Source organism: Perca fluviatilis, chromosome 6, assembly GCF_010015445.1.
Source record: "Perca fluviatilis chromosome 6, GENO_Pfluv_1.0, whole genome shotgun sequence".
Lineage (NCBI taxonomy): Eukaryota > Metazoa > Chordata > Actinopteri > Perciformes > Percidae > Perca > Perca fluviatilis.
In genome coordinates, this window is record NC_053117.1 from 42639202 (window position 1) to 42663455 (window position 24254).

General features: G+C 43.0%; 4 protein-coding genes across 12 annotated transcripts in view; 2 read left to right on the plus strand and 2 right to left on the minus strand.

The window, feature by feature from the left end:
• Positions 1-3860, plus strand: part of LOC120560195 (transcriptional regulator CRZ1-like) — a 92789-nt gene extending 88929 nt beyond the window's left edge. For all 8 annotated transcript variants that reach the window (XM_039802440.1, XM_039802444.1, XM_039802445.1 and 5 more), the window contains one exon: positions 1853-3860. In XM_039802440.1, coding sequence (XP_039658374.1) covers positions 1853-2908 — 1056 coding nt within the window. In that variant the 3' untranslated portion in view covers positions 2909-3860. The remainder of the gene's footprint in view (positions 1-1852) is intronic.
• Positions 3861-5544: 1684 nt separating this feature from the next.
• On the plus strand, positions 5545-16733 carry LOC120560229 (WD repeat-containing protein 5-like). The gene is made up of 13 exons (XM_039802507.1): positions 5545-5918; positions 6531-6639; positions 7063-7136; positions 7296-7385; positions 7837-7926; positions 8030-8113; positions 9494-9549; positions 9950-9996; positions 11274-11349; positions 11938-11971; positions 12171-12245; positions 14467-14554; positions 15643-16733. Exons 1-13 carry the CDS (start codon positions 5850-5852, stop codon positions 15741-15743), a joined length of 993 nt encoding a protein of 330 aa, XP_039658441.1. The 5' UTR covers positions 5545-5849; the 3' UTR covers positions 15744-16733.
• Positions 16734-19154: 2421 nt separating this feature from the next.
• Positions 19155-22818, minus strand: LOC120560234 (inactive phospholipid phosphatase 7-like). Of its 2 annotated transcripts, none has more exons than XM_039802513.1 (4): positions 22383-22818; positions 21729-22051; positions 21042-21223; positions 19155-20257 (listed from the first exon to the last, which is right to left on the minus strand). In XM_039802513.1, the coding sequence occupies exons 1-4, from the start codon at positions 22559-22561 to the stop codon at positions 20051-20053; spliced, it is 891 nt and encodes a 296-aa protein (XP_039658447.1). In that variant the 5' UTR covers positions 22562-22818; the 3' UTR covers positions 19155-20050. The 2 variants fall into 2 exon arrangements, with proteins under 2 accessions (XP_039658447.1, XP_039658449.1); XM_039802515.1 differs by lacking the exon at positions 22383-22818 and adding an exon at positions 22212-22322.
• A 1343-nt stretch (positions 22819-24161) lies between these two features.
• The window catches only part of LOC120561114, a 146227-nt gene continuing 146134 nt past the window's right edge, over positions 24162-24254 (minus strand). Inside the window, exon 20 of the mRNA XM_039804064.1 lies at positions 24162-24171. Coding sequence (XP_039659998.1) covers positions 24162-24171 — 10 coding nt within the window. The remainder of the gene's footprint in view (positions 24172-24254) is intronic.

Here is a 24254-nt window from a genome sequence, read left to right on the forward strand (position 1 = left end):
GACTTGGTTTAATGAGGGAGGCTTATATTTGATAGATTATAGCCCACCCACAACCTTTTAACTGTTGATAATATAGCCTACCTTTTTTAAATGAGCAATACAACCCATAAAATGCACTTTTCACTCAAAAAGTGATTCCAGCTCCTACCTTGTATTTGAAAGGTTGTTCTGTCTCACAATGAGCTGATTTAATGATGTTGAGAAACGTGATAATATAATGGCCTCCTGGCTACAAGTCTTTGTTGTGTAGAACACTGAATCCCAACCAAGGGTTAGTTACGCTGTTGCCAGGGGGGTTGTGGAAAGATCAGAGAGAAGGTTAAATAATTTGATAAAAACATTTAAATTATGATTTGATAGAATATTCCAGCTGTGACATGTAAACAATAGAAGTTGCAGTTATGTAGGAGTGAATGAAGACTAGAAAGCAAGCGAGCACAGAAGTTTAGCTAAAAATAATGAATAAATTGTAGAAATAAATAGCTGGTAATAAGTAGTATCAAATAGTTGTAATGAGTAGCTAAAAGAAGTGGAGAAAGGGTTATAATACTAACCTGAAAGTACTGCATACGCAGCTAAAATGGTTAGCTGAAAGTAATGGATTAATGGTTAAAACATTCAGCCTCACTTTAGGTAGATATAGTAGTAGGATTGCTAACCAAACCAACCTAAACATTTACAATTCAACAGGTATGAAAAAATAACAATATCCACTTTTATATAATGAATAATTACACAATTGGAATAGATAGATAGATAGATAGATAGATAGATAGATAGATAGATAGATAGATAGCAGTTTATATTCAAATTTGAACATACTTTTGGAATTGATGAAGGGGTACGTGAGCTCATCTGACAGGACTGTGGGGGGAGCTCAGACCAAAAAGGTTGGGAACCAGTGGTGAAGAGTTTTAAACGCGTAATCCTTTTGTTCATTAACCCTGATGACAACTGGTCCTGATTTTTAATTAATACGTATCTATTCAGTTATAGGTCTTAGGTTCAACTAATGGTTGACCAAAAAACATCGGGGTAGACAGCACCTATTGTGTGTTTTCATGATTGGCTCAGGAGATATGATGCAAAATGCATAATCTGGTTGCAGCAGAAAGCATATCACCTGGACTATTCAGTTTATCCCTGTACTATGTGGGACAAATCTGTTTAACACATCAGATTTAAATTTTTGCTTTTACAATAATTAAAGCCTCTGTCCTGTTTGACAGGTCCTGAAACATCCCCTGCTTAATCTTTTATTTTATATAAAATAAATGGGACCAAACTAGCAATTGAGATCATAAGGTCATTATGATAATGTTTACTGAGTAATAAATTAAGTGAGAAGTTGGGTCATTTTGTCATAGACTTCTATAAAAGAGACTTATTTTTGGAGCCTTCTGAAAATTAGAGAGAATGCAGCTTTAATGAGCTTCAGCATTGGCTCCACTTTTTAGCCCCCCAAAGCTCCATTCATCATTTCTACAGTTTATTTTCTCAAGAAAAAGAGAACAAGTGTTCTGTTCTTTTCCCCAATAACAGTAGTATCCTATTTCTTTTGTTGTCTGTCCCTCCAGACCTCCCAAAGCAACATGTCTGTAAGGAGGAGGAGGTTCTCTCTGACCAGCAGCTCTGTATTCAGGAGAGGAACTCCAGTCTGGACCAAGAGGACCCAGATCCTCCACAGATTAAAGAGGACCAGGAGGAACTGTGCACCAGTCAGGAGGGAGAGCAGATTGTACTGAAGCAGGAGACTGATACCTTTATGTTGACTCCTACTTATGAGGAAAGGGACCACAGTGAAGGTCAAAAGGTAAAGGTCATTTCAGCAGAGAAAGAGTCTGTTGCCAACATGCCAGTTATAACCTCTGTGGTATCAGAAGCAAACAGTGACCACCAGCTCCTCTCAATCAACTCTCATGAAGCTGAGAGCCAAGATCAGAAAGGAGGCAAGCATGGAGACTCAGGACCAACTAGAAATACAGAGCCAGAACCAAAGAAGAGACGACGCAAGAGCAGAAGTCACAGCAACCATTTGAACAACACTACCTTGTCAGGGATTCACCGTAATACTCAAACAGCTGACACATGTGGGAAAAACGTAATGTATGGTTCAGCATTTCAGAGACACCTGAGAGTCCACATAGCTAAGAAGCCATATTACTGCAAATCATGTGGAAAAGATTTTGTAAGTAAAACTCACCTGAAAATCCACATGAAAACTCACACAGGTCATAAGCCGCACATTTGCAGGACTTGTAGGAAATTATTATGTAGTCGCTCAACACTAAAAAGGCATTTGAGAATCCACACAGGTGAGAAGCCATATTCTTGCAAAACATGTGGGAAAGATTTCAAACGTAATGAGGGCCTAAGAGACCATATGAGAACCCACACAGGTGAGAAGCCATATTTATGCAAAACATGTGGAAAAGATTTCCGACAAAATAGTGCTTTGTTGGTCCACATGAGAATCCACACCGGTGAGAAGCCGTACATTTGCAAGATCTGTGAGAAAGGATTTTTTGATGTTTCAACATTAAAAAGGCATATTAGAACCCATACACGTGAGAAGCCCTATACTTGTAAAACGTGTGGAAAAGATTTCAGACAAAGTAGTGCCTTGTTGGTCCACGTAAGAACACACACAGGTGAGAAGCCTTATGTATGCAAGACATGTGGAAAAGACTTTAAACAAAGCTGTGCCTTGTTGGTCCACATTAGAACCCACACCGGTGAGAAGCCATATTCTTGCAAAAGATGTGGAAAAGATTTTGGACAAAATAGTGGCTTGTTGGTGCACATGAGAACTCACACAGGTGAGAAGCCGTTCATTTGCAAAATCTGCAGGGTTAGCTTCTGTGATGCTTCAGGTTTAATAAAGCATATGCGAACCCACAGAGGATAAAATCTAAGCCAAAATGCTTATGTTAGCAATAGTTAGCTTGTTCTGGTTTTCTAACTGCATGGCAAGTTATAGGAGCTAAGCTGGGAGCTTAATGGAGACAGCTAAAGTTAATGGGTTAGCTGCCCTACAGCTGTCAGAGGTAGCTTCAATTTCATATATTACCTTCTAACAGCTGTATTTTCAGTAATGTGACAATCAGTGACAGCACCGTTTGGCTTAGTTATTTATGCAGTTGGCATCATTTGTTACTTACCTAGTTTATGACGAATCATTTCAGCTGTGCTTTCTAACATGATGTCATTGTGCTAACCGTGCACCGTTAGCCTTTACAACAGAGCCGCTTCACTACACTTGTTAGATAATGGTTCATTCCAGAGTTCTCTGTTGATTTGTGTTTGTCGCTGTGTGCGTAGTGGAAAATGAATGTAAACAAAGTTGCGTGCAGGTCCCCTCAAGACCAGGCTGATGTTAGAAGTCCCTCTAGTGGACAGACTGTGTAACAACAACAACCACATGCTTGTAGTGGCATTGCGTTAGCCTGAGTAGTGTAGTACATATTATTTAACAGGCTGCATTTGAGCATTAAATATTTGAATATTATAATATATATAAAAATATCAAATGGAATTCGAATGATATTATAGAGAAAGATTGATAGCTCTAATACATACTGATCCCCACTTGTGTGAATGTTTATCTAATGCGCAGGTACAAATGTGTGTCAAAAACCACAAGACCTCCTTTTTAACTGTATTGGATTGAATTTTAAAAGTAGCCTAAGATAAACAAAGTTTATAGGCTGTACTACACTACAAAACCACAATGCTCCAGGGTATCTATTATTGTATTATTTGTGTACTTCTTAATGTCTTCTGTTTGCTGGTGTTGCGTGCCCATATGTGTTGACGGGTCACATTTCCCCATTGGCGACAATAAAGTATTTATCAAAACATTTTCCGTTCAATGCAATTTAATTTTAGAGACTTAAATGACAACAATTCTAAGTGGAACAAGCCCACCTCATTTACACTTTCCGAACCCAGCAGAATAACATCGAGGTGATTTGAGAAATTAAATTACAGGTGAAACTCGGATAATTCGTGCAAAAGTTCATTTATTTCAGTAATTCAACTTAAAAGGGGAAACTAATATTTTATATAGTCTCCTTACATGCGAAGTGAGATATTTCAAGCCTTTATTTGTTATAATTTTGATGATTATGGCTTACAGATTATGAAAACCCAAATTCAAAATCTCAGAAAATTAGAATATTACATGACATCATTTAAAAAAGAATTTTAAATACAGAAATGTCGGCCCTCTGAAAAATATAATCATGCATATGTACTCGGTACTTGGTTTGGGCCCCTTTTGCATGAATTACTGCCTCAGTGCGGCGTGGCATGGATACTATCAGCCTGAGGCACTGCTGAGGTGTTATGGAAGACCAGGATGCTTCAGTAGCGGCTTCACCTCTTCTGCATTGTCAGTCTCATGTCTCTCATCTTTCTCTTGGCAATGCCCCATTGATTCTCTATGGGGTTCAGGTCAGGCCAGTTTGCTGGCCAATCAAGTGCATCAAATGCATTTGTCTAAATATGGAGTAATGGCTACTATTAGTCAAAACCTTTAACCCTGTCACATTTTGACAAACAGTATTGAATGCTTGATACTTCTTAATAGGTGACTTAACTGTTATTTAATGTTTTTATTAATATTTTTGCTACATTGGCTTCCGATCAAGTTCAGGATCCAATTTAAAGTTCTTGTTCTTACATATAAAGCTTTGGATGGTCTGGTGCCTGTTTATATCCCGGACCTGCACCATCCATACCCTACTATCAGGTCCCTCAGGTCTTCTAACCATCCGTACCCTACTATTAGGTCCCTCAGGTCTTCTAACTAGGGATTACTGGTGGTCCCATGCAGTCGTTTAAAAACTAAAGGTGACTGTTCCTTTGAAGCAGTGGCTCCAAACCTTCCTACTGTCTTACGTTCTGCAGTCTCAGTTGAAGCTTTTAAAAAGCAGCTGAAGACGCATTTGTTTAAATTCGCTTTTGACTCTAGGTTTAGGTTTTAATCATTGAAATGATTTTCATTGGTCGTTCAATTATTATTTTCTTTTTTCCCTTGTTTTATTTTTTGTTTATTTTCTGTTGGATTGTACTGAATGTTTACCAATGTTTCATGTGAAGCACTTTGTATGTAAAAGGTGCTATATAAAATTAACTTATTATTTACAGGATAATCAGGACAAATCTGAAAGCCTCATTAAAAACAAACAAAAACACAACAATAAACAAATACAAGTCAAATGTTAAGTAAACTAAACTAAATGTTTCACTTAGAAGTGATCTGAAACAAGGGAAATCTTATTGAAATTCTACAAGAATTAACTTGAATATTCTTTATGTTGACACAATAGCATCCAATTATTTTTCAATTCACCATTTATTCTTTATAATATGAGATAATACCCATCACAAGTATCCAGAGACCATGTGACATCTTTAAAAAGCTGTTTGTTTAACCAATAAATGAAATTTACAATGAAGCAAACTTCAGTATTTTATTTCGTTATGAACTCTCTCCAGAAGGTGGCAGTAGTGCAACACAATGCAAGCTGCACACCCAAAGAAGAGGTAAACTCAGTCACTCATGCGCAGTAGCAGCTACGTGCCTCCAGCCAGCACATTCTTGCTCTGTAGCTAGCCGAAGCTAAAAGACTAGCCTCTGTCTGCTCTAACGGTCCGATCTAGACCCGGTCCAGACTCCAGGCCCAACTCACGGTAACACGGCACCGGTTCGGACCCGGAAGCTGTGCTGACTGCTGACTGAGTACAGCTACAGTTGTATCGGCTGTTAGCTTCGGCAGGTAGCGTTAGCTTTAGCTCCGTTTCAGCAGCAGGCAATCAAAACAGAGCTAACAGGCGCTAGCAACATGGCGACGGAGGAGAAGAAACCAGAGACAGAAAACATCAAACAGTCGTCGTCAGGCTCCGGCAGCAAGGTGAGACACACACACACACACACACACACACACACACACACATACACCGGGGACACACACGGACACACACACACACCGGGGACACACACACTGGGGACACACACAAACCGGGGATACACGGACACACACACTGGGGACACACACACACATTGTCACACACACAAACAGACACACACACAGTCTCACACAGACGCACGCACGTGGAGTTACGGACACACACACACACACACGGCACTTGGACTTAAGTACAGTACTGGAGTAAATGTACTTAGTTACATTACACCGCTGTAGCTGTAAACAGACCTGACTCTGTTAATACATTGTATTAAGTATTAAATATCAAATATTGTTTACGTTCTGTTTGCACAGGTACAATGATAATAATGTAATACATGTATGTAACTAACCTCATATTACAATGGGGAACATTGATTATTTGGATACCTCAGTATTGTTTTAAGATATGAAAAGATATTGTGTTCAATCATCATGAAAGTGTGTGAGCAGTAACTTCCCGTGTGTGTGTGTGTGTGTGTGTGTGTGTGTGTGTGTGTGTGTGTGTGTGTGTGTGTGTGTGTGTGTGTGTGTGTGTGTGTGTGTGTGTGTGCGCAGTCGAATCCGGCCAAATCAAACTACACTGTGAAGTTTACGTTGGCCGGACACACGAAGGCCGTCTCATCTGTCAAGTTCAGCCCCAACGGAGAGTGGCTCGCCAGCTCCTGTGAGACCACACACACACACACCGAGACACACACCTACTTACGCAGGCATACACACACACAGACAGATGCACATGCAGGCACACACACACACACACACAGACAGACAGACAGATACACACAGACAGATATATACACACAGACAGACAGACTGATATATACACACAGACAGACAGACAGATACACACAGACAGATATATACACACAGAAAGACAGACTGATATATACACACAGACAGACACGCACACACACACCATAAGCTTCATCCATTATTTTGACAGTCTGGGGAACAGACACACTTGACTGCTGACATGTCAGTGTCTGTCGGTCCCTGAACACATCACCCCGTCCCACTCAGTATTGTTGTTCCACGCCGTGATGCTGCTTTGAGATTTTGCGGTAACCACGGTAACGTCTCTGTGCAGCTGCCGATAAGCTGATAAAGATCTGGGGAGCTTTCGACGGCAAATTTGAGAAATCCATCGTCGGACACAAACTGGTGAGAGGCCTAAGTCCTGATCCTGAACCCAATCTGGATTTAGTCCGGTCCTGGTTCTGACGTGTGTGTGTGTGTGTGTGTGTGTGTGTGTGTGTGTGTGTGTGTGTGTGTGTGTGTGTGTGTGTGTGTGTGTGTGTGTGTGTGTGTGTGTGTGTGTAGGGTATCTCGGATGTCTCCTGGTCTTCAGACTCCAACCTGCTTGTTTCTGCCTCCGACGACAAAACGCTAAAGATCTGGGACAACAGCTCTGTAAGACGTTAACATTTTCTTTAAGTACTAATGTTTAAAAAGCATTCGCACACCTACTGAATATGTCTCTCTGTCTGTCTGTCTCTCTGTGTCTGCCTTTCTGTCTCTCTGTCTGTGTGTCTCTCTGTGTGTTTGCCTGTCTGTCTTTTTTTTTTTTTTGTATGTCTATCTCTCTCTCTGTCTGTCTGTCTCTCTCTATGTCTGTCTCTCTCTCTGTCACTCTGTGTCTGCCTGTCTGTCTCTCTCTCTCTGTCTGTGTGTCTGTCTCTCTGTGTCTGCCTTTCTGTCTCTCTGTCTGTGTGTCTCTCTGTGTGTTTGCCTGTCTGTCTCTCTCTCTCTCTCTCTCTCTCTCTCTCTGTCTGTCTGTCTCTCTCTATGTCTGTCTCTCTCTCTGTCACTCTGTGTGTCTGCCTGTCTGTCTCTCTCTCTGTCTGTGTGTCTGTCTCTTCAGGGGAAGTGTCTGAAGACTCTGAAGGGTCACAGTAACTACGTCTTCTGCTGTAACTTCAACCCCCAGTCCAACCTGGTGGTGTCTGGATCGGTACGTTGTTCACCGGCTCACCACACAAACCCCCATTATTATAATAATTATTATGATTATCATTATTAATCTCAGAGCTGATGGTTTCTCTGTGTGTCTGCAGTTTGATGAGAGCGTTCGTATCTGGGATGTTAAGACGGGAAAGTGTCTGAAGACTCTGCCGGCTCACTCTGACCCCGTCTCTGCCGTGAGTCTGCTCACCATAACGTACTGGAATACCAAAGACCCAGTGTGTGACGAGTTGTTCACAAGCTTGTCCTTTTTCATGAATATTTACCACCACCATCAATTCCAAGTATTCCTTTTGGCTTTTGCATTCACATGAACTGGGGTAGACGCTCCATATTCATGCTCCATCTTGAAATACGTTAGCCGGTAAGGGACATACAGGACGTACTGCTCCACCTTTGGCGTTTTCTCTGTCACATGATGACCTCACAGGTGATGCTAATGCTGCTAACAGGTATCATAGCTTCCCGGTTCCGGTGGCAAGTTGGCACATCCTAAGGAAAGCTCATTGTGGGACTGGCTCTAGTGGCTGTAATTCTGCACCAAGGCTGAATTTAGGGAAGAGACTTCAGATACAGTATTAGAGGACCACTAAGGTCTATATAAAAGAGACTTCAGATACAGTATTAGGGGACCACTAAGGTCTATATAAAAGAGACTTCAGATACAGTATTAGGTGGACCACTAAGGTCTATATAAAAGAGACTTCAGATACAGTATTAGGTGGACCACTAAGGTCTATATAAAAGAGACTTCAGATACAGTATTAGGGGACCACTAAGGTCTATATAAAAGAGACTTCAGATACAGTATTAGGGGACCACTAAGGTCTATATAAAAGAGACTTCAGATACAGTATTAGGGGACCACTAAGGTCTATATAAAAGAGACTTCAGATACAGTATTAGGGGACCACTAAGGTCTATATAAAAGAGACTTCAGATACAGTATTAGGGGACCACTAAGGTCTATATAAAAGAGACTTCAGATACAGTATTAGGGGACCACTAAGGTCTATATAAAAGAGACTTCAGATACAGTATTAGGGGACCACTAAGGCCTATATAAAAGAGACTTCAGATACAGTATTAGGGGACCACTAAGGCCTATATAAAAGAGACTTCAGATACAGTATTAGGGGACCACTAAGGTCTATATAAAAGCATCCAAAGAGCACCATGTCATGGGACCTTTTAACAATTCACATTTCCATATTTACCAAACAAGACAGGCTAGGATCTTATTTTGTGGAATGAAAGTGTGGTTCTCTCTGTAGAAGACTAGAGTTAGAAATGTCCTGCTGTCAGAAACATTTGGTCTGGAGAAAAAAGCGACAATTCCTTCAGTTTCTCTGCATGTTTTCTCCTTTTTAAACTTATTTTATATGAAACTTTTGAATATTAATACTTGAAATGTATGTTTACATGTGGTATGTCCTTTGGGTGTGTGTTTAATTTTTTATACACACATGTTTTATATTTCTTCAGTGTGATTTGTATTTACGCGTGTGAAACAGACAGACCTGTCTGACCTTTGACCCTGGCTCTGGGATTTTCAGGTTCACTTCAACAGAGACGGCTCGCTCATCGTCTCCAGCAGCTACGACGGCCTCTGGTAGGTACACACACACACAGACACATAGACACACACACACAGACACACACACAGACACACACACACAGACACACACATAGAGAGACACAGACAGACAGACAGACACACACACACAGACACACACACACACAGACACACACACAGAGACACACACACAGAGACACACACACAGAGACACACACACAGAAATGCACACACACACACACACACAGACACACACACACAGACACACACACACAGAGACACACACACAGAAATGCACACACACACACACACACACACACACACATATATACTGTATATAATATACATAATACACACCCTCAGAGTAGCATAGACACGCGTGATGCTGAAGCCTGTCTGTCTGTCTGTCTGTCTGTCTGTCTGTCTGTGTCTGCAGTCGTATCTGGGACACGGCGTCGGGACAGTGTCTGAAGACTCTGATTGGTGAGTAAACGCACAGTTAATATTATATTATATACATAATATTATTATAGAGCGTCAGACATTCAGCAGCACGTCTGCTACCCCTCACCACTCACCATGGGTTCTCCTCTGAGGAAAATCAATCTGAAAATGAAAGATTTAAAAAAAGATTTAGATTTGGTAGTTTTTGGTTTCATGATGGCAACCTCTAGTTTTGCATCAATTTGACAGAATACGGTTCTGCGTAGACAGAGACCTTATTTTCGTATATAGCCAATCCGATCTTTCCTAAAGGAGTGATGTCAGCATTGTAGCACAGGCAGAGCAGGCGTCCCACTGACTCTACGCTGTAGTTGGACCACTCGATGCACGTGGCCTGTTACTGAACACTGATTATTCTTGGTTTGCGGCGCTGTGGAGATCTGGCAGCAGGCCAGTGGGCTGGTTGGTGTGTCCATGTCCTTGACAACCACCGACATGGACACAGCCCTCTAGATGTAGATGGTTGAGACGACGGGAGCATTTCTGCTATTTTTCTCTCCTTTTAACAGTATCTGTTAGGGGTGTGACGAGACACTCGCTCACGAGACAAGACGAGACACGAGATTGGGGTCACGAGAGCGAGACGCGATTTTAACACTAATTTAAAGAAAACTTCAGTTAAGAAATATGACTGGGAAAAATAGTCTTTACTCAGAGAACCAAGGTTACAAGCTAGGGGTGTGACGAGACGCTTACTCCACGAGACGAAACATCCACGAGATTGGGTTCATGAGAAAACACGGCGAGATTTCGTCGCGGTGAAAGGTTGTCCGTCGGAGGCGATGTGATGTCAGCGTGATGGAGCGTGGAATTACTATTGAAGATCCCCTGCCACTTTTAAATCATTTGTGTGGCAACATTTTGGTTTTCCTGCGGAAAAAGTAAACGGCGAAAAGAGTGACAGACAAGACGAACACAATATGTAAACGTAAAGAAAAATGCCGTATACCGCGCCTACACCGAGCACTATGCAAAAACACTTCCCCACCACCACAGCTCTCTGCTAACTACTGCACCCGCGACTTCGGCAGTTACAGTAGTCATCTTACTTCTTTCTTACAATGTTTACATATTGTGTTCGTCTTGTCTGTCACTCTTTCACTCTTTTCACCTCGACGAGAAATCTCGTCACGCGAGATCTCGTCACACCTTTAGTATCTGTAAAGAACACATTGACCTTATTTTAGACATATTCGAAAATAATGTGATGTGCCTTGAAAGTGTCTTTGAACAGTAACCTGTGTCCCTCTCCTCAGATGATGACAACCCTCCGGTGTCTTTTGTCAAGTTTTCTCCTAACGGGAAATACATCCTGGCTGCTACGCTGGACAAGTCAGTATCCCAGCCTGAAGTTGTCTCTGAAGTTGCCATGTCTGTCCCTGCTGCTCTCTTCACTAACCAGCTGTTCTGCTTTAAGAGCTAAATAATGTCTCACCTAGCTTTATCTTACCAACATTTAGCTAGCTTCATCCCTCCATCCTCATCCAGTAAGCTAACGTTTTCCAGACCTCCCTCTGTCTCCACAGCAACATGTTCCCGCTCCTCCTGAGGAACTGAAGGCGTTCCCTCGTATATAATCTCTGAAACGATTTCAACTTCTTGCATGCCTTATTTCTGCTTAAACTAAAGATTTTAGATTTCACCAGGCACAGCTAATCAAAGCTAACTGCTCCGCTAAAAATGTGCGCCTTGTCTATTTGGTCATAATGTTTGTCGGAGCCCCGGAGCTGCACAGAGCAGGTGGAGCCAAGCCTTTGATTGGTGCAGTAACTCACTCACACGAAGCTAGCTTCATGTTAGCCTCATAAACTTTTAGCTAGGTTATTTGAACCTTTCTAACTTTCAACTAGGCTCATGTTAGCTTCACTAACTCAGAGCTAGCATCTTCATGAAGCTAACTCTGGATTCTCTGGTTTACAGCACACTGAAGCTCTGGGACTACAGCAAGGGAAAGGTACTGTCTGTCTGTCTGTCTGTCTGTCTGTGTATCTCTGTCTCTGTTTGTAATAATCTAACCTTGTGTGTGTGTGTGTGTGTGTGTGTGTGTGTGTGTGTGTGTGTGTGTGTGTGTGTGTGTGTGTGTGTGTGTGTGTGTGTGTGTGTGTGTGTGTGTAATACTCTAACGTCGTGTCTCTGTCCTCATGGTGTTTCAGTGTTTGAAGACGTACAGCGGCCATAAGAATGAGAAATACTGCATCTTCGCCAACTTCTCTGTCACCGGAGGGAAGGTGAGTTGATGCTTGAGTTCAACGCTGAAGCTAGTATAACGTTAGCCGGCAAAGAAATGAAGCAAGCTAAGCTACAGCGACATGGCCAAACTAGTGTAGTACATCAGAGCTACTTCACATCCATGGTCACTGCACAGGCGCGTCCTTGTTTGGCCGTGGCGTCGGTGATCCTCGGTACATTGATTTCAGACCGCAGCAGAAAGCTTCAGAAATGCTCGGCTGTTACATAGACGGTATCAAACGTGGACTTGGTCTCCATGACGTCACCCACAGGTTTCTGAAGAGCCAAAATGAAGCTCGGGGGCTCCTAGGGATGGGTATGGAGCACTGGTACCGGTTCCAGACATGCGTCATCGTTTACAAAGGTCTCCGTTTGTGCCGTCCAGACTACGAGGCAACCCCAAAAACTAGACGGGGGCAGCAGTGTTTGCAAATGTTAAAGTTTTCGGGGCTGCAGTAGCGTGGACGCCAGGCATGAGCGTGGCAAAAGATATTTGTTCTGTTAACCCTCCTGGTGTCCTCAGGTCTAATCTGACCCGTTTTTAAAAAGTTTCTATATCAGAAATTTGGTTCTACAGGACTCTAGAGTGCGACCCAAATGTGTAAGGGTGCGACTAAGATGTTTCCTAGGTCGCACCGGTGCACCTAACGCCCTCGCATCCGCTGCCTCTCCACTAACGGAGCGATGTTGTTTCTATCGATATGGTTTAATGTTGCGTAACATGACCCGTTCCTTCTGGAAAGCCGTGCCTGTGTTTGGATCTCTCCTCCGTGCAAACCCAATGATATGTGCAAACTATGATAATGTGACCCATGGCCACATTATCATAGTTCATAAAAATGCAGCGCAGTGACGATACAGACATTTCATCGCCTACACAAGACTGGTGTAACGCCGCTGACCCGCATTCGACCCGTGCTGGACCCGTTCATAATGAGTCAGCCGTCACTCTGGGAGGAGCTTCAGTCCATCGCACTCCCCCTCTCTCCCTCTGTCTCCCCCTCTCTCCCTAGATGAGCTACTGGGCTATCTGGTGTTACTGAAAACAAGTGAAGGAGCTTTCTCAGAGATATATCTTTTTAAATATATCCCAGGCTATTTATTTCAGATAATTTACATGTGTTGCAGCTGTATATTTTCAAATTGGGAAGGAAACCCTGCCTTTACATTTTATTTAAATCACATCTGTTTTAATAAAAGAGCTTGTGAAAAGTGGCTTTGACTTAAAACATTTAGCCCACTTTGTAAAAAATATATATTAGAGATAGAGATATATAATGTGTATCTCCATTCAGCCGAAAAATACAGAGATATGATTTTTAGTCCTGGACTAGTGGAAGATCTGATAAGAATCAGTGTGGAGGGGCCCAGCTTGGAGGATTTTGATGCTAGGGAGTGTGGCAAGCTGGTTTAGCCGAGGCCAAAGGGGAAGAAGGCCAAATTACAGGTGTTGGCCATCTGAGGGGCATTTGACAGCAAGGGGGGGGACCCGCTATACGACTTTGAGTACAGTATAATTGTGCTTCAAATAAAAAAATAATAGATTATAATATTTTTATTTTAAAAATAAAAACTCCTTATTCTTGTTTAATATAATTGACATAATATATATATGAATGTATATGGAGTGTGATAAAAAGGTGACCTTGAAATTGTGGCGTTAATGACGACGCGAGGAAAAATTTGGGTGCACCTAAATTTTGTGCTGGTGCACCTAAATAAAAAAAGTTAGTCTGGAGCCCTGTTCTATCAACCAAATGTTAAAACAAAATAACGTGGACAGTTCCATACAACGCTCTGCACAAGTTAAATACATGATCAGTTCATTTATTTCATTGAATTTGGGTGTTTTATTCAATTTGATAGCATGTAAAGAAAAATTGATAAAAGAACGGTGAAAAAAGTGACAAAAACGTCATGATAATCTTTTAAAACGTCAGGAAAATCGTAAAAAGAAATGTCAAAATAGTGCAGAAAAATACTGACAGAAACTTCAAATCAAAACGTTGGAATTTTTGTTACATTTTGACCCAGAAAAACAAAAATTTGCAGGTCGATCGGGGGAGAGAACACGAGGGTTAAACCAAAATGTAGCCTCAGAACAGACCCAAGAAACCAGAAATGTGCCTCGGTGCTGTCCGGTTTGTGTCTGCAGCCACTTGACCTCCTGCTGAGGTTGGTTAGTTTGGAGAGTTGAACCTCTGACCTCTTGTGTTTCAGTGGATCGTGTCGGGCTCCGAGGACAGCATGGTCTACATCTGGAACCTTCAGACCAAAGAGATAGTTCAGAAACTACAAGGACACACGGGTAAGAAGACCTTTACAAACACTACTACTACTACTACTACTACTACTACTACTACTACTACTCTGTCTCCTAGTCGCCCGTCTTCTGTCCGGACTCTTTATGTCTCGGCGCTGTTTCCAACATGTGGACGTTGGCTGTAAAGATCTCAGAGGAGCTTGGTTCGTCTCTCAGAGGGTGGGTGGTACCAGGATGTAACGGTAAGGTCCTGACACACCGAGCCGATAATCGGCCGTCTGACAGTCTGGCGAGGTCGTGACTTGAGTCCGTGCTGTCGTCAGTCTGGGGGGCCGTCGGCCTTCATTTGGGCCGATTCGACTTGTTCGGTCGGTCAGTGGGCAGTCGGAGTCAATGACCAATCTGATTGGTGGAGCGCTAGTCCTTGACTAGCGAATCAGTGCACTTATGTTAAAACACTTACTGGAAATGATGAAAATCTTTCAAACTGACCTTTGTCAATAAAAACAAATCTCGCTTAAAATGTTTTCAGCAACACGTTTGGGTGAACTATTTTTGAAAAATAAGAGCTTGTATTCCGAACCGCCATTGTGGTCAGCTTCAAAATTCGGGAGCAGCCAGATGCATGTGACGCGTTTGTCATTTCCAGTTTTCATTTTTTGGGCGACAGTACAGATTAGCGCCGCATGCTGTTATGGAGACGTATTACGTCTTGCGCACGCGCAGAACATACGCTCAAGTCGGCGTCTCTTCGGTGTGTTCTGAGGAACTTTTTGGACCTCGGGGAGACTGATCAGTCCGACTGGCTTTACTGCCGACGGTCGGCCGTCTGGTTGGGGGTCAGGGCCTTTACTCACACCTACCCCAAACTGAGACTTTCTTCACTCGCTAAATGATCTTTTAAACTGACAAACATCAGATGTGTGATTCACGGCTCAGTTCAAACAGGATCTAAAGATTATGTGTCTCTCTCCGTTCACTACCGGACTCCTTTATTTTACAAAATAAGGTCCCACGGTGGACACAGGAAGGGGCGGGGCTTTACCTCTCTATATATAGTGGGCGTTGATAACAGAACGTAGACCAAGATAAAGTTGTCGTCTGTAACTTTGTGTGTCTGTGTCTCCGTGTAGACGTGGTGATCTCGACCGCCTGTCATCCGACAGAAAACATCATCGCTTCAGCCGCTCTGGAAAACGACAAAACCATCAAACTGTGGAAGAGTGACTGTTAGACCGCAGGAGGCCCTGGAACCTGAACTGTCCTGCTTTAACACACACACACACACACACACACACACATACATTAGCTCTGATATCCACATGAACACCGAGTCAGACCCGGTCCTGCTGTGTCCCCGCTTCACACCACGAACCAGTTGAGTCTGATCCCGCTGTAAGAGAGACTCCTATCACAGGATTTCTGAGTGAGGATTGGTTGGAAGTCAAGCTGGAAAATTACAAAACCCTTGTTTCTAGGGTCGTTTTCTTGTTAAAAGAGCATTTCAAGTTCACTGTTGACCCTCCCAGACCTTATTAAATGTGTTATTTCAGCTTCATTTCTCATCGTGCAGAGAGCAGTTCAGTCCCTCAGACACCCTGTCTCAGTCCTCGGGTAGAGCAGAGCTTTTATTTTGCTCAGATGAAGACAGGAAGAGGCTTTTATTTTGAATTTCCTCCAGTTTACGTTTGATCATATTGTAGATAAAAGCCGAAATGCTTTCTGATCAGTGTCTGGTGTCTGCTATCAGCGCTAAGTCAGCACTTCCGCCCTTTCACATTAAAAGACTTCCATTTGTTGAGTTTTTGAAATAAAACTACAGAAGTTATGAGTTTCTCCTTTTTAAGATCGAGATGTAATCATGCAGTTTTTGTTAGTGATGTAATTATAATTATCCAAACTACAGTCAAGAAAAAAGTGATAAATATTTAAAAACCAGAGGGGGGAGGACTAACTAACTTTGCACAGAGAAATGGAAGCTGTTCTTTTGTTTAAAGATAAAATCATTTAAAACCATCTGGGTTGAACAAATAAACTTACCTTTTAATTTAAATTAAAACTAAAATCTAGTTTATCAGCTGTTTGTGAAGCCGGGGCACGCTGCATTCACTGACTTGCCGGTCTGTTGGAAAAAATACATCTTCATCACAGTGCAGAAAATCAATGATCAATAATGTTTGGAAGGATTTCATCAGTGATTTGTAAATAAAGATTTTTTGACTAAGGTGTGTCCGTCTGTCTCTCTCTCTCTCTGTGTCTGTCTTCTGCCCTACATGTAGATGAATGTGTCCAGTACCCAGAGGTGTGTTTGTGTCTGTAAATCTCCTAACTCTTCCCTCTTTGGCGTTTAGCTCGTAGGGCCAGTGAAGCCAACGGTTCAACTTAACTCAGGTAACCTGTCTCTATGAATGTTAACACGCTGGCTGCAGGTTGTTAGTTTTTGTTGCTGCTTAAGAAACTTCTGGATTATTGGCGTTAGCGAAATGTGAAACACATTTTTTGGGGGGGCATTTCAGCCTTTAATGGAAAGAACACCTAGATGTGAAAGGGGAGAGAGAGGGGGAAGACATGCAGGAAATCCTCTCAGGTTGGACTCGTACCCTGGACCTTCTGCGTCGAGGATTAAACCTCTGTATGTGTGCGCCTGCTGAGCTAAACCAGGCCACAGAACGCTGCTTTTTCATGCAACAGACCAAACTGATTAACTTGAGTCTTTATCGTTTACTTTTTATTAGTTGATGGGGAAAAAAACACAAAAACTTTCTTTTCAAAAATTACTTTTATTTATTTTTTCATTGGAGAAGTAAAAAGGTAGTTGACAGATAGTGATGCAGCAAACTACTACACGCACACATTTTCTTTACAGCTCCATAAGCCAAACCTTTGTCTAAAACTTCAAATCGTTTCTGTAGAATCTGCCGTTCAGATGTAAACCTGCAGCTGATGTGAACCACATCAACCAGACCGCAATCTGAAGCAGGCAGTCCAGTTCCTGACTCCCTAAAATGAGTTGTTCCAGCATCTGTCCACTCAGGTGGAGGTAAACATTGAAGCATGAAACTGCAGTCTCCAGTGTCCAGCAGGACCAGTCTAGACCAGTTCAAGCGAGGCGTGTGAAGTCCAAACCAGTTTAAGTAATTATGTCCAGTGTGAGCATCTGGTGGAGCATAGAGTCCAGTTCAGTCTTTAGCCGTGTTCACACTACGAGCAACCGAGGAAGGTTTACATCAAAGCCAACTGGACTTGGTAAAGCTGCTTTGAAGAAGTTTAGTCTTTCTCCCGAGAGACTTTCTCCCGAGAGACCCAGCTGTTTACCCTCTGTGGGGTCATCGTTAAGATGATCGATAGCACTTTGTTTGTTAGCGCTCCTGGATGTTGTAACAGCAGTCGTTAACAAGTCTGAACGACCATCGCTGGCGTTCTCACATGAGGCCAAATGTGAGTTTAGTTTCTGGGAAGAGATGAAAGGACACCTTTAATGTCTCCAACGCCCATAACGCTCTGTTTTAAAACTTATATATAGTGTGTCTATTGGACCATACTCACCTGTTGATTTGGTTATGTAAATTTGTGTGTTGTCCAAATAATATGGTAACTTATTTGGTTGTTTTCCATAATCTGAGCCAGTGGAAGTATGTAGATTTTAAAGGGGCGCTATGCAGTTTTGGCAATTTCTTCTCTGTTTTCTCGCTTTTTGCTCGCAGGTTTCTCTATAGAGCCCCCCCCTACAGCTTCGGAATAGATATTTGGCAACGCTGTCGTTAAAACTCGTTGGCGACTCTCCCCCCTTCCCATCTGCTCCCTCTGGTCGCGTGCATTTGTTTTCAAAGAAGCCGGCGAATGCACAGAGCCATGTCCACTGAGGGTTTTCTCTCCTGGCTCCGTAACATTATTCGGTTTCCCTACGATGGCCTTCGAACGCTGTCGAAGCAGAAGCAACTTACGTTTGCCAACATCAATCTGTCAAGAAACTCTGTGGCAGATCCAGTTTCTGATCAAAGATACTTACTCACTTACCTTACTTAGTGCAACACCAAAAACGCCAGGTCAGCATCAGGTCTGTTTGTCTAAGTTCTCGCCGTTCTGAAAACGCAGGTCCGATGTGTCCTCGTGTCTGACTCCTCTCTTGGTCAGTCTGCCGTTTCCTCTTCCTCTGTTCCTCCGACAATGCTTTCCTAGCTTTCTGCTTCTTTTTTGCCGGCTCAGCCATGACGATAGTGTGAACAACTCCATCTCTACCTTCTTCTTATAGCTAGCCGGCGTAGCGGTGTGTGTGTGTGTGTGTGTGTGTGTAGTGCTGTGAAGCAATTCGTTACATTGTGAGACCTGATATCAGGCTCGCCGGCCGAAAGTTGCGAGTTTTTCCACTCACAGGTGGTCGGGGGAAGTGAGACGGCCACCATTCAACCCGAAACAAGTCATATAACCATTCCAAAGACTCCGAAGCTGTTCCGTTAAAGCGTAACTCTCGCCAAAATGCAACCTAGGGTCTTTTTGTGAATGTACCCGAGTCAAACTTTCGTTTAAAAGCATAATTAGGACGGAAGCGCCACTTTTTGGTGAAATGGCCTTTTGAATGGGAGTGCTAGGGGCACTTTTATGCTAGCCTAAAAATAACTATTTTTAAAACACTAAGAAGGCTCGACACAACATGAGACTTTGCTCCAAGTATCACCAGGAGCTCTACACCTTAATGCAAGCATTGACAACATTGGTTGTGTACCCAGAGTTTACTAAAAAGAAAGGTTTTCAACTACTCACCGTAGCTCTGGTTGTTTCTGGTCGCAGCCATTTTGTCAGTCAAAAACAATTGATTTCCGAATGCAACGTAACAGGGAGGAGAGTAAAGATGGAAAGCTCCTAAAGCTTAGTTCCATATAAATGCACGGATTATTTCTTGTTTGATCGTTATTTAAAAACAATATTGACCTTGTAGTTGAAAAAGGAGCCTCAAATGGAGTCTGTTCATTCACATTTGGATATCGACTCGTTTTGACTGCAGAGGTGGTAGCGGCCGGAAACAACAAGAGCTACGGTGAGTAGCCCCTTTCAAACCTCTAAAATGCCTCTCTAAAATGTAAATATTTCATTTAGAAGTAAACCGCTAAGTTTTGACCTTCTGTGTCTGCGTTTGTGTTTGTGTGGTTTTGTTTCTACATATACATTCAAACTACGGTCATTCAGCCTCCGCCTCAGGTGTCTCCAACCACCATAACGATTGTCTTCACAACAGCCAGGAGCACTAACCAAACGCAGCGGCATCGATCATCTTGACAACGCCCCAACAGAAGTTAAACAGCTGGGTTTCTCGGGAGAATGTCCAAATGATAACCAAGTCCAGTTGCCCTTAGTTTCTCACCCTTCCTTGGCTACTTTAACCTGGATGACTGAGAACCTTCACAGACTACGAGCAACAAAGCAACAAGTCAATGGAAGCTGCTGGTGACATGAAGCCTCAAACTGACGCACGACCAAGCTTAGCCCGTTCTGAGCTTTTGGCGCTCGCAGTGTGAATGCAGCTTTCCTCCCAGCTGAACCAGTTCAGACCAGTGGAGTCCAGCGCAGCGTGCCAATGGAGATGAGCGTCTGGCAGGTGGCGGAGTCCAGCCAAACGGACTCCACCAGACTGAAGTGCAGGAAGCCGAGAGCGAATCCACAGCCGACGTCTGAGATGTGATGTTTACCCAGTAGCACCCGGGACACGCCGGCCAGGAGCGCCCAGAGGTAGAGCAGTATCCTGAGGGGCACCTGGATGACAGGAAGACATTGTTAAAACAATTCAGGCTGTTCTCATGAAGCATTCGTACATAAAGCTATGAGTAGTGAAGCACTGTAATCGGTTTGTATTCCACGTATTTATGACTGTCAGCAGCACATTGACTGCTGCTGGATAAGAACGGGAAGATCCTTGTAGGGAGGGGGTCGGGGGGGATGTTTGGCTCCTAAAACACAAGACTTTCACCCAGGAAACAGGTGTTCATGTCCTGAAGAAGTTAAGGAGAAAACACAAGACTTTCAGCCAGAAAACAGGTGTTCATGTCCTGGGAGTGTAAAATCCCTTTTTTTTTTTATATATATATATTTATCACTGTCCTTCTGTTTTTCATTGTTTTTTAATTCTTATATGTTAAGTGAGTGTTGTACTTGCAAAGATTAACCAGAGTCAAATTCCTTGTTTGTTTACGTAAACCTGGTCAATATAGCTGATTCTGATCCTGAGGTGCAGCTGGAGAAAAGGTTAGGGTTATCAAAATAGTTGGGTATGATTTCTGTCGATCAATTCATTGATTAGTTGTATCTAACCGTTGCAGCTCTACACAACTAGTAAAAGTTAATGAACTACAGAAGAACAATCAAACAAGAGGTAAGTGATATAATAATAATAATAATAATAATACATTTTATTTATATTTTATTTAGCGCTTTTCATGGTACTCAAAGACACTTCACAGAAAAAAACAGCATATATATCACATTAAAACAGATAATCAATAAAACCAACACATAGAAATATAACGATAAAGCCACTGACCGCCAGCACCAGGTGGTGCAGCAGGAACTTGGACACCATAGCGGCTCGGCTGGCGTGGGCTGCTGGGAAAGAGTACATATCCATGGCGATGTAGTCCAAAAACCCTGGAGGGAAATCCCATGGTCCTCGGCGTTTGACCAACTTCTGCACCCCAGCGACGGTCATCAGATCCAGGATCAGAGCTGCACAAAAAAGAGAGAGAGAGAGAGAGAGAGAGAGAGAGAGAGAGAGAGAGAGAGAAAAAGGTTTTAGTCTGTTGTCTTACTGAAGTCCATGTCTGTACAGACCAGAATATGTCATGTCACCTTGGTAACAATGTACTGAATGATTAGTTAAAAGGAGACACTGCAGGCAAAAACACAATTTTCTAATAGTATTTATCTTCATAACAATTTCTTTCAGACTAGTGGAAAGAAAACGATTTTTCCTAAATTCACCAATAGTTACGCATATTTTAATATTTTAATTAATAGACTCTGAGTTAGAAATCTCCACTTGAGCATTTCTTACACACACCAACCTCTCCACTTTCATTCCTACGGAGGAGTATTGGGGACAATGTGAAGAATGTATTTGAGTGCTGAGTCGGGGCAGCGAGTTAGTGTATTGAACATAAAATAAACTACCTCTGGAGTGAATCTTTCCACGCAGCTCGCCACAATATTAAAATAATGTTTGATTTCTCACCCAGCAGCAGGTTGACGAGGACTTCCTGTCCGGCCAGCGTGTTGCTGCTCCACAGACAGACCAGCGTCCCGCAGAGCCAGGGCAGGGCGTGTCCGCTGAGGGCCAGCAGGCTCACCATGGAGCGCAGCGGCGCCCCCCGGCCGCGCGTCCCGGCGCACACCCCCAGGCGCTTGGACAGGCTGATGTCGATGGCGAGCAGCGAGTTGATGGCGATGACTCGGAACGACGGGTTCAGCTGCATGCAGTCCTGCTCCGGCCAATGAGACGCCTCCTTGGCGCCCCCATCAGCTGCCGGGCCCCCCTCGGAGGAGTCCCTCGACCCCCTGAAGACACACAGAGACCAGGACTGTGAAGTTCTGTTCACACTTGGTGTATTTTATGACACAAAAACGTTGACCAAAAAAAAGCTGGCAGGGTTTTAAATCCCAATACTCAATACTATGGAATCCCAATACTTCTAGAATCGCAATAAATGAAAATTACAATACAGATCCAACCGGCGCCCATGTATCATGAAAGAATCCCATCTGAACAAACGCATATCATCCAGCCCTGTCGAAAAGCGCTCTGTAGCGGTTCAGGATCAGTTCCTGGTTCGGGATCATGTTTGGACTCTAAATGTGAGCTGTGATGTCAGTGGGCGGAGCCTCTTACCTCCCTCCAGCGTCCTCCTGCTGACTCTGCTGTCTGCTGGCTCTCCTCGGGCCGCTGCCCCCCCGCCCTTCCCCCGCCCCCTGCTCCCTGCGGGGGGGTTGGTTCAGGGACATAAACTCGGGCCGGTTCAGGACATTGTTCCGGTCCCTGGCCCGGGACCGGGCCTGGCTGCCGGGCATGTTGGTGGTGAGACGGCGTGCAGCGCTGCAGAACTGAGACAGATCAGGTCCGAGACTCGGAGGGACTCTGCTATAAATAGATCAGCTGGCCTTCTTATTCTGCTGTCAGCTGTTCAGAGAGAGAGAGGGGCTGGAAATACACTGCACACACACACACACACACACACACACACACACAGAGAGAGACACACACACACACACACAGACACACACACACTCTGTTTTATTAAAGGAACATTCCACCAGTTTCACGTGTCAAAGGTCAGTGTCCTGTTCAGTGTTCCCACTTGAGTTTTTAAAATGAACTACTTTAAGTTTTTTTTAAATGAGCTGCTCCGAGCTCTCCCCCCCCCCCGCTCGCTACTGCCCAAACTAAATGAATCAAATAACCTCTACTAAATTGTTCATAAGCTCCTCGTACAATATTATTGCAATTACCTTTTTTCCAACTTCAAATTATGTCCCCCAAGGAAACAGTTGTCAACATCTGTTTTATCTAATAGATACATTTTTCTGTTTGACAAAATACTGCTTTTATTATTCAAGTACCAAAAAGTTTAATTCCCATGTGCAATGCATATAATAAAAGACAACTCGGCGTCTGTGTATTGATACAGCTATTGAAAAAATGCTCAACGACAGCACATATCCAGGATAATTGCCTGACATCGAATAATAATTGCCCCTTCCCTTCTCGCTGTCTGTGTGTTGCTGTTCTCAAACTCCCTTAGTTTCGGGGAAACAAACTTTGAGCTAGTAAGCTGCATGCTTAAAATGTCAAGTTTTAAAGGAATACGCCACCATTTGTTGAAATAGGGTTATTCACCATCTCCTCTATATTTATATAGGTGGGCAAATGCATTTTTGTCTCAGTGCATGCATTGTCTTAGTCCGGCAGTGCCGCCGCTAGCTTAGCTTAGCGTAATGAATGGAATCCTTTGTTGCCGTTAGCATGTCGTGAATAAAAGTGACCCAACAACAACAAAAACTAAACCTAATTACTTCTTGTGGCCTGCGTATTCACAACGGGTAAAAATAGCAATGCAGATTAAGACTAGATGATTTCCTAGGCAGATATTGACTTGGGACTATATTAGGTCATCTGTGGTGTAGCCAGACCTTCCTCCACAGTGCTGTGGAGATAGAGCTGGTAATGCAAGACTACTACCTCTACTACCAGTTTATGGTCTTAATCGCTAGTTTCAAGTCTTCTTCAATACAGCATGATGTTCATTTAGTAAATGATGGTCCCATTTATTTTAAAATGCTTAGTGGACATTAAAACAGACCTCAACTTGTTTCTGGCTGTTGTCCGTGTTTTCATCCTAAACTTTGACCCTCTCACTGTGTTTTCATTTCATCAAAGTTAACAGGAACATTTTGGACTTGGCAAAAAAACTCTTGTTCAGCATTCGGTACCTCCACTTCCCAGCAATGTATATGTCTCACACCTGATGGACAGAATCTCAGCAGATTTGTTGCAATACTCTGGCAAGTATTAACCAAAATCTGAATTAAAAATATTGAGTGGGCGTGGCTTATTCATCATTATCTGCCATCTAATGCTTTGCACAATTTTTTTTAAAATTATTTTGTTGGGCTAGGACAGGCTAGGTGGGAGGGGGGGATGACACGTAGGAAATCGTCACAGATCAGACTCGAACCCTGTACTTGTAACTAAGTATATGTGCAA

Excerpts from the sequence above, each read along its gene's own strand:
- LOC120560234 (XM_039802513.1), bottom strand. The coding sequence starts at position 22,561 with ATGCCCGGCAGCCAGGCCCGGTCCCGGGCCAGGGACCGGAACAATGTC. Across the intron at positions 22,052-22,382 it reads CAGGAGGACGCTGGAGGGAG|GGGGTCGAGGGACTCCTCCG; the intron begins GTAAGAGGCTCC and ends GTGTGTCTTCAG. Across the intron at positions 20,258-21,041 it reads TGCACCACCTGGTGCTGGCG|GTGCCCCTCAGGATACTGCT; the intron begins GTCAGTGGCTTT and ends CCTGTCATCCAG.
- LOC120560229 (XM_039802507.1), top strand. The coding sequence starts at position 5,850 with ATGGCGACGGAGGAGAAGAAACCAGAGACAGAAAACATCAAACAGTCG. Across the intron at positions 7,137-7,295 it reads CCATCGTCGGACACAAACTG|GGTATCTCGGATGTCTCCTG; the intron begins GTGAGAGGCCTA and ends GTGTGTGTGTAG. Across the intron at positions 11,972-12,170 it reads GGGACTACAGCAAGGGAAAG|TGTTTGAAGACGTACAGCGG; the intron begins GTACTGTCTGTC and ends ATGGTGTTTCAG.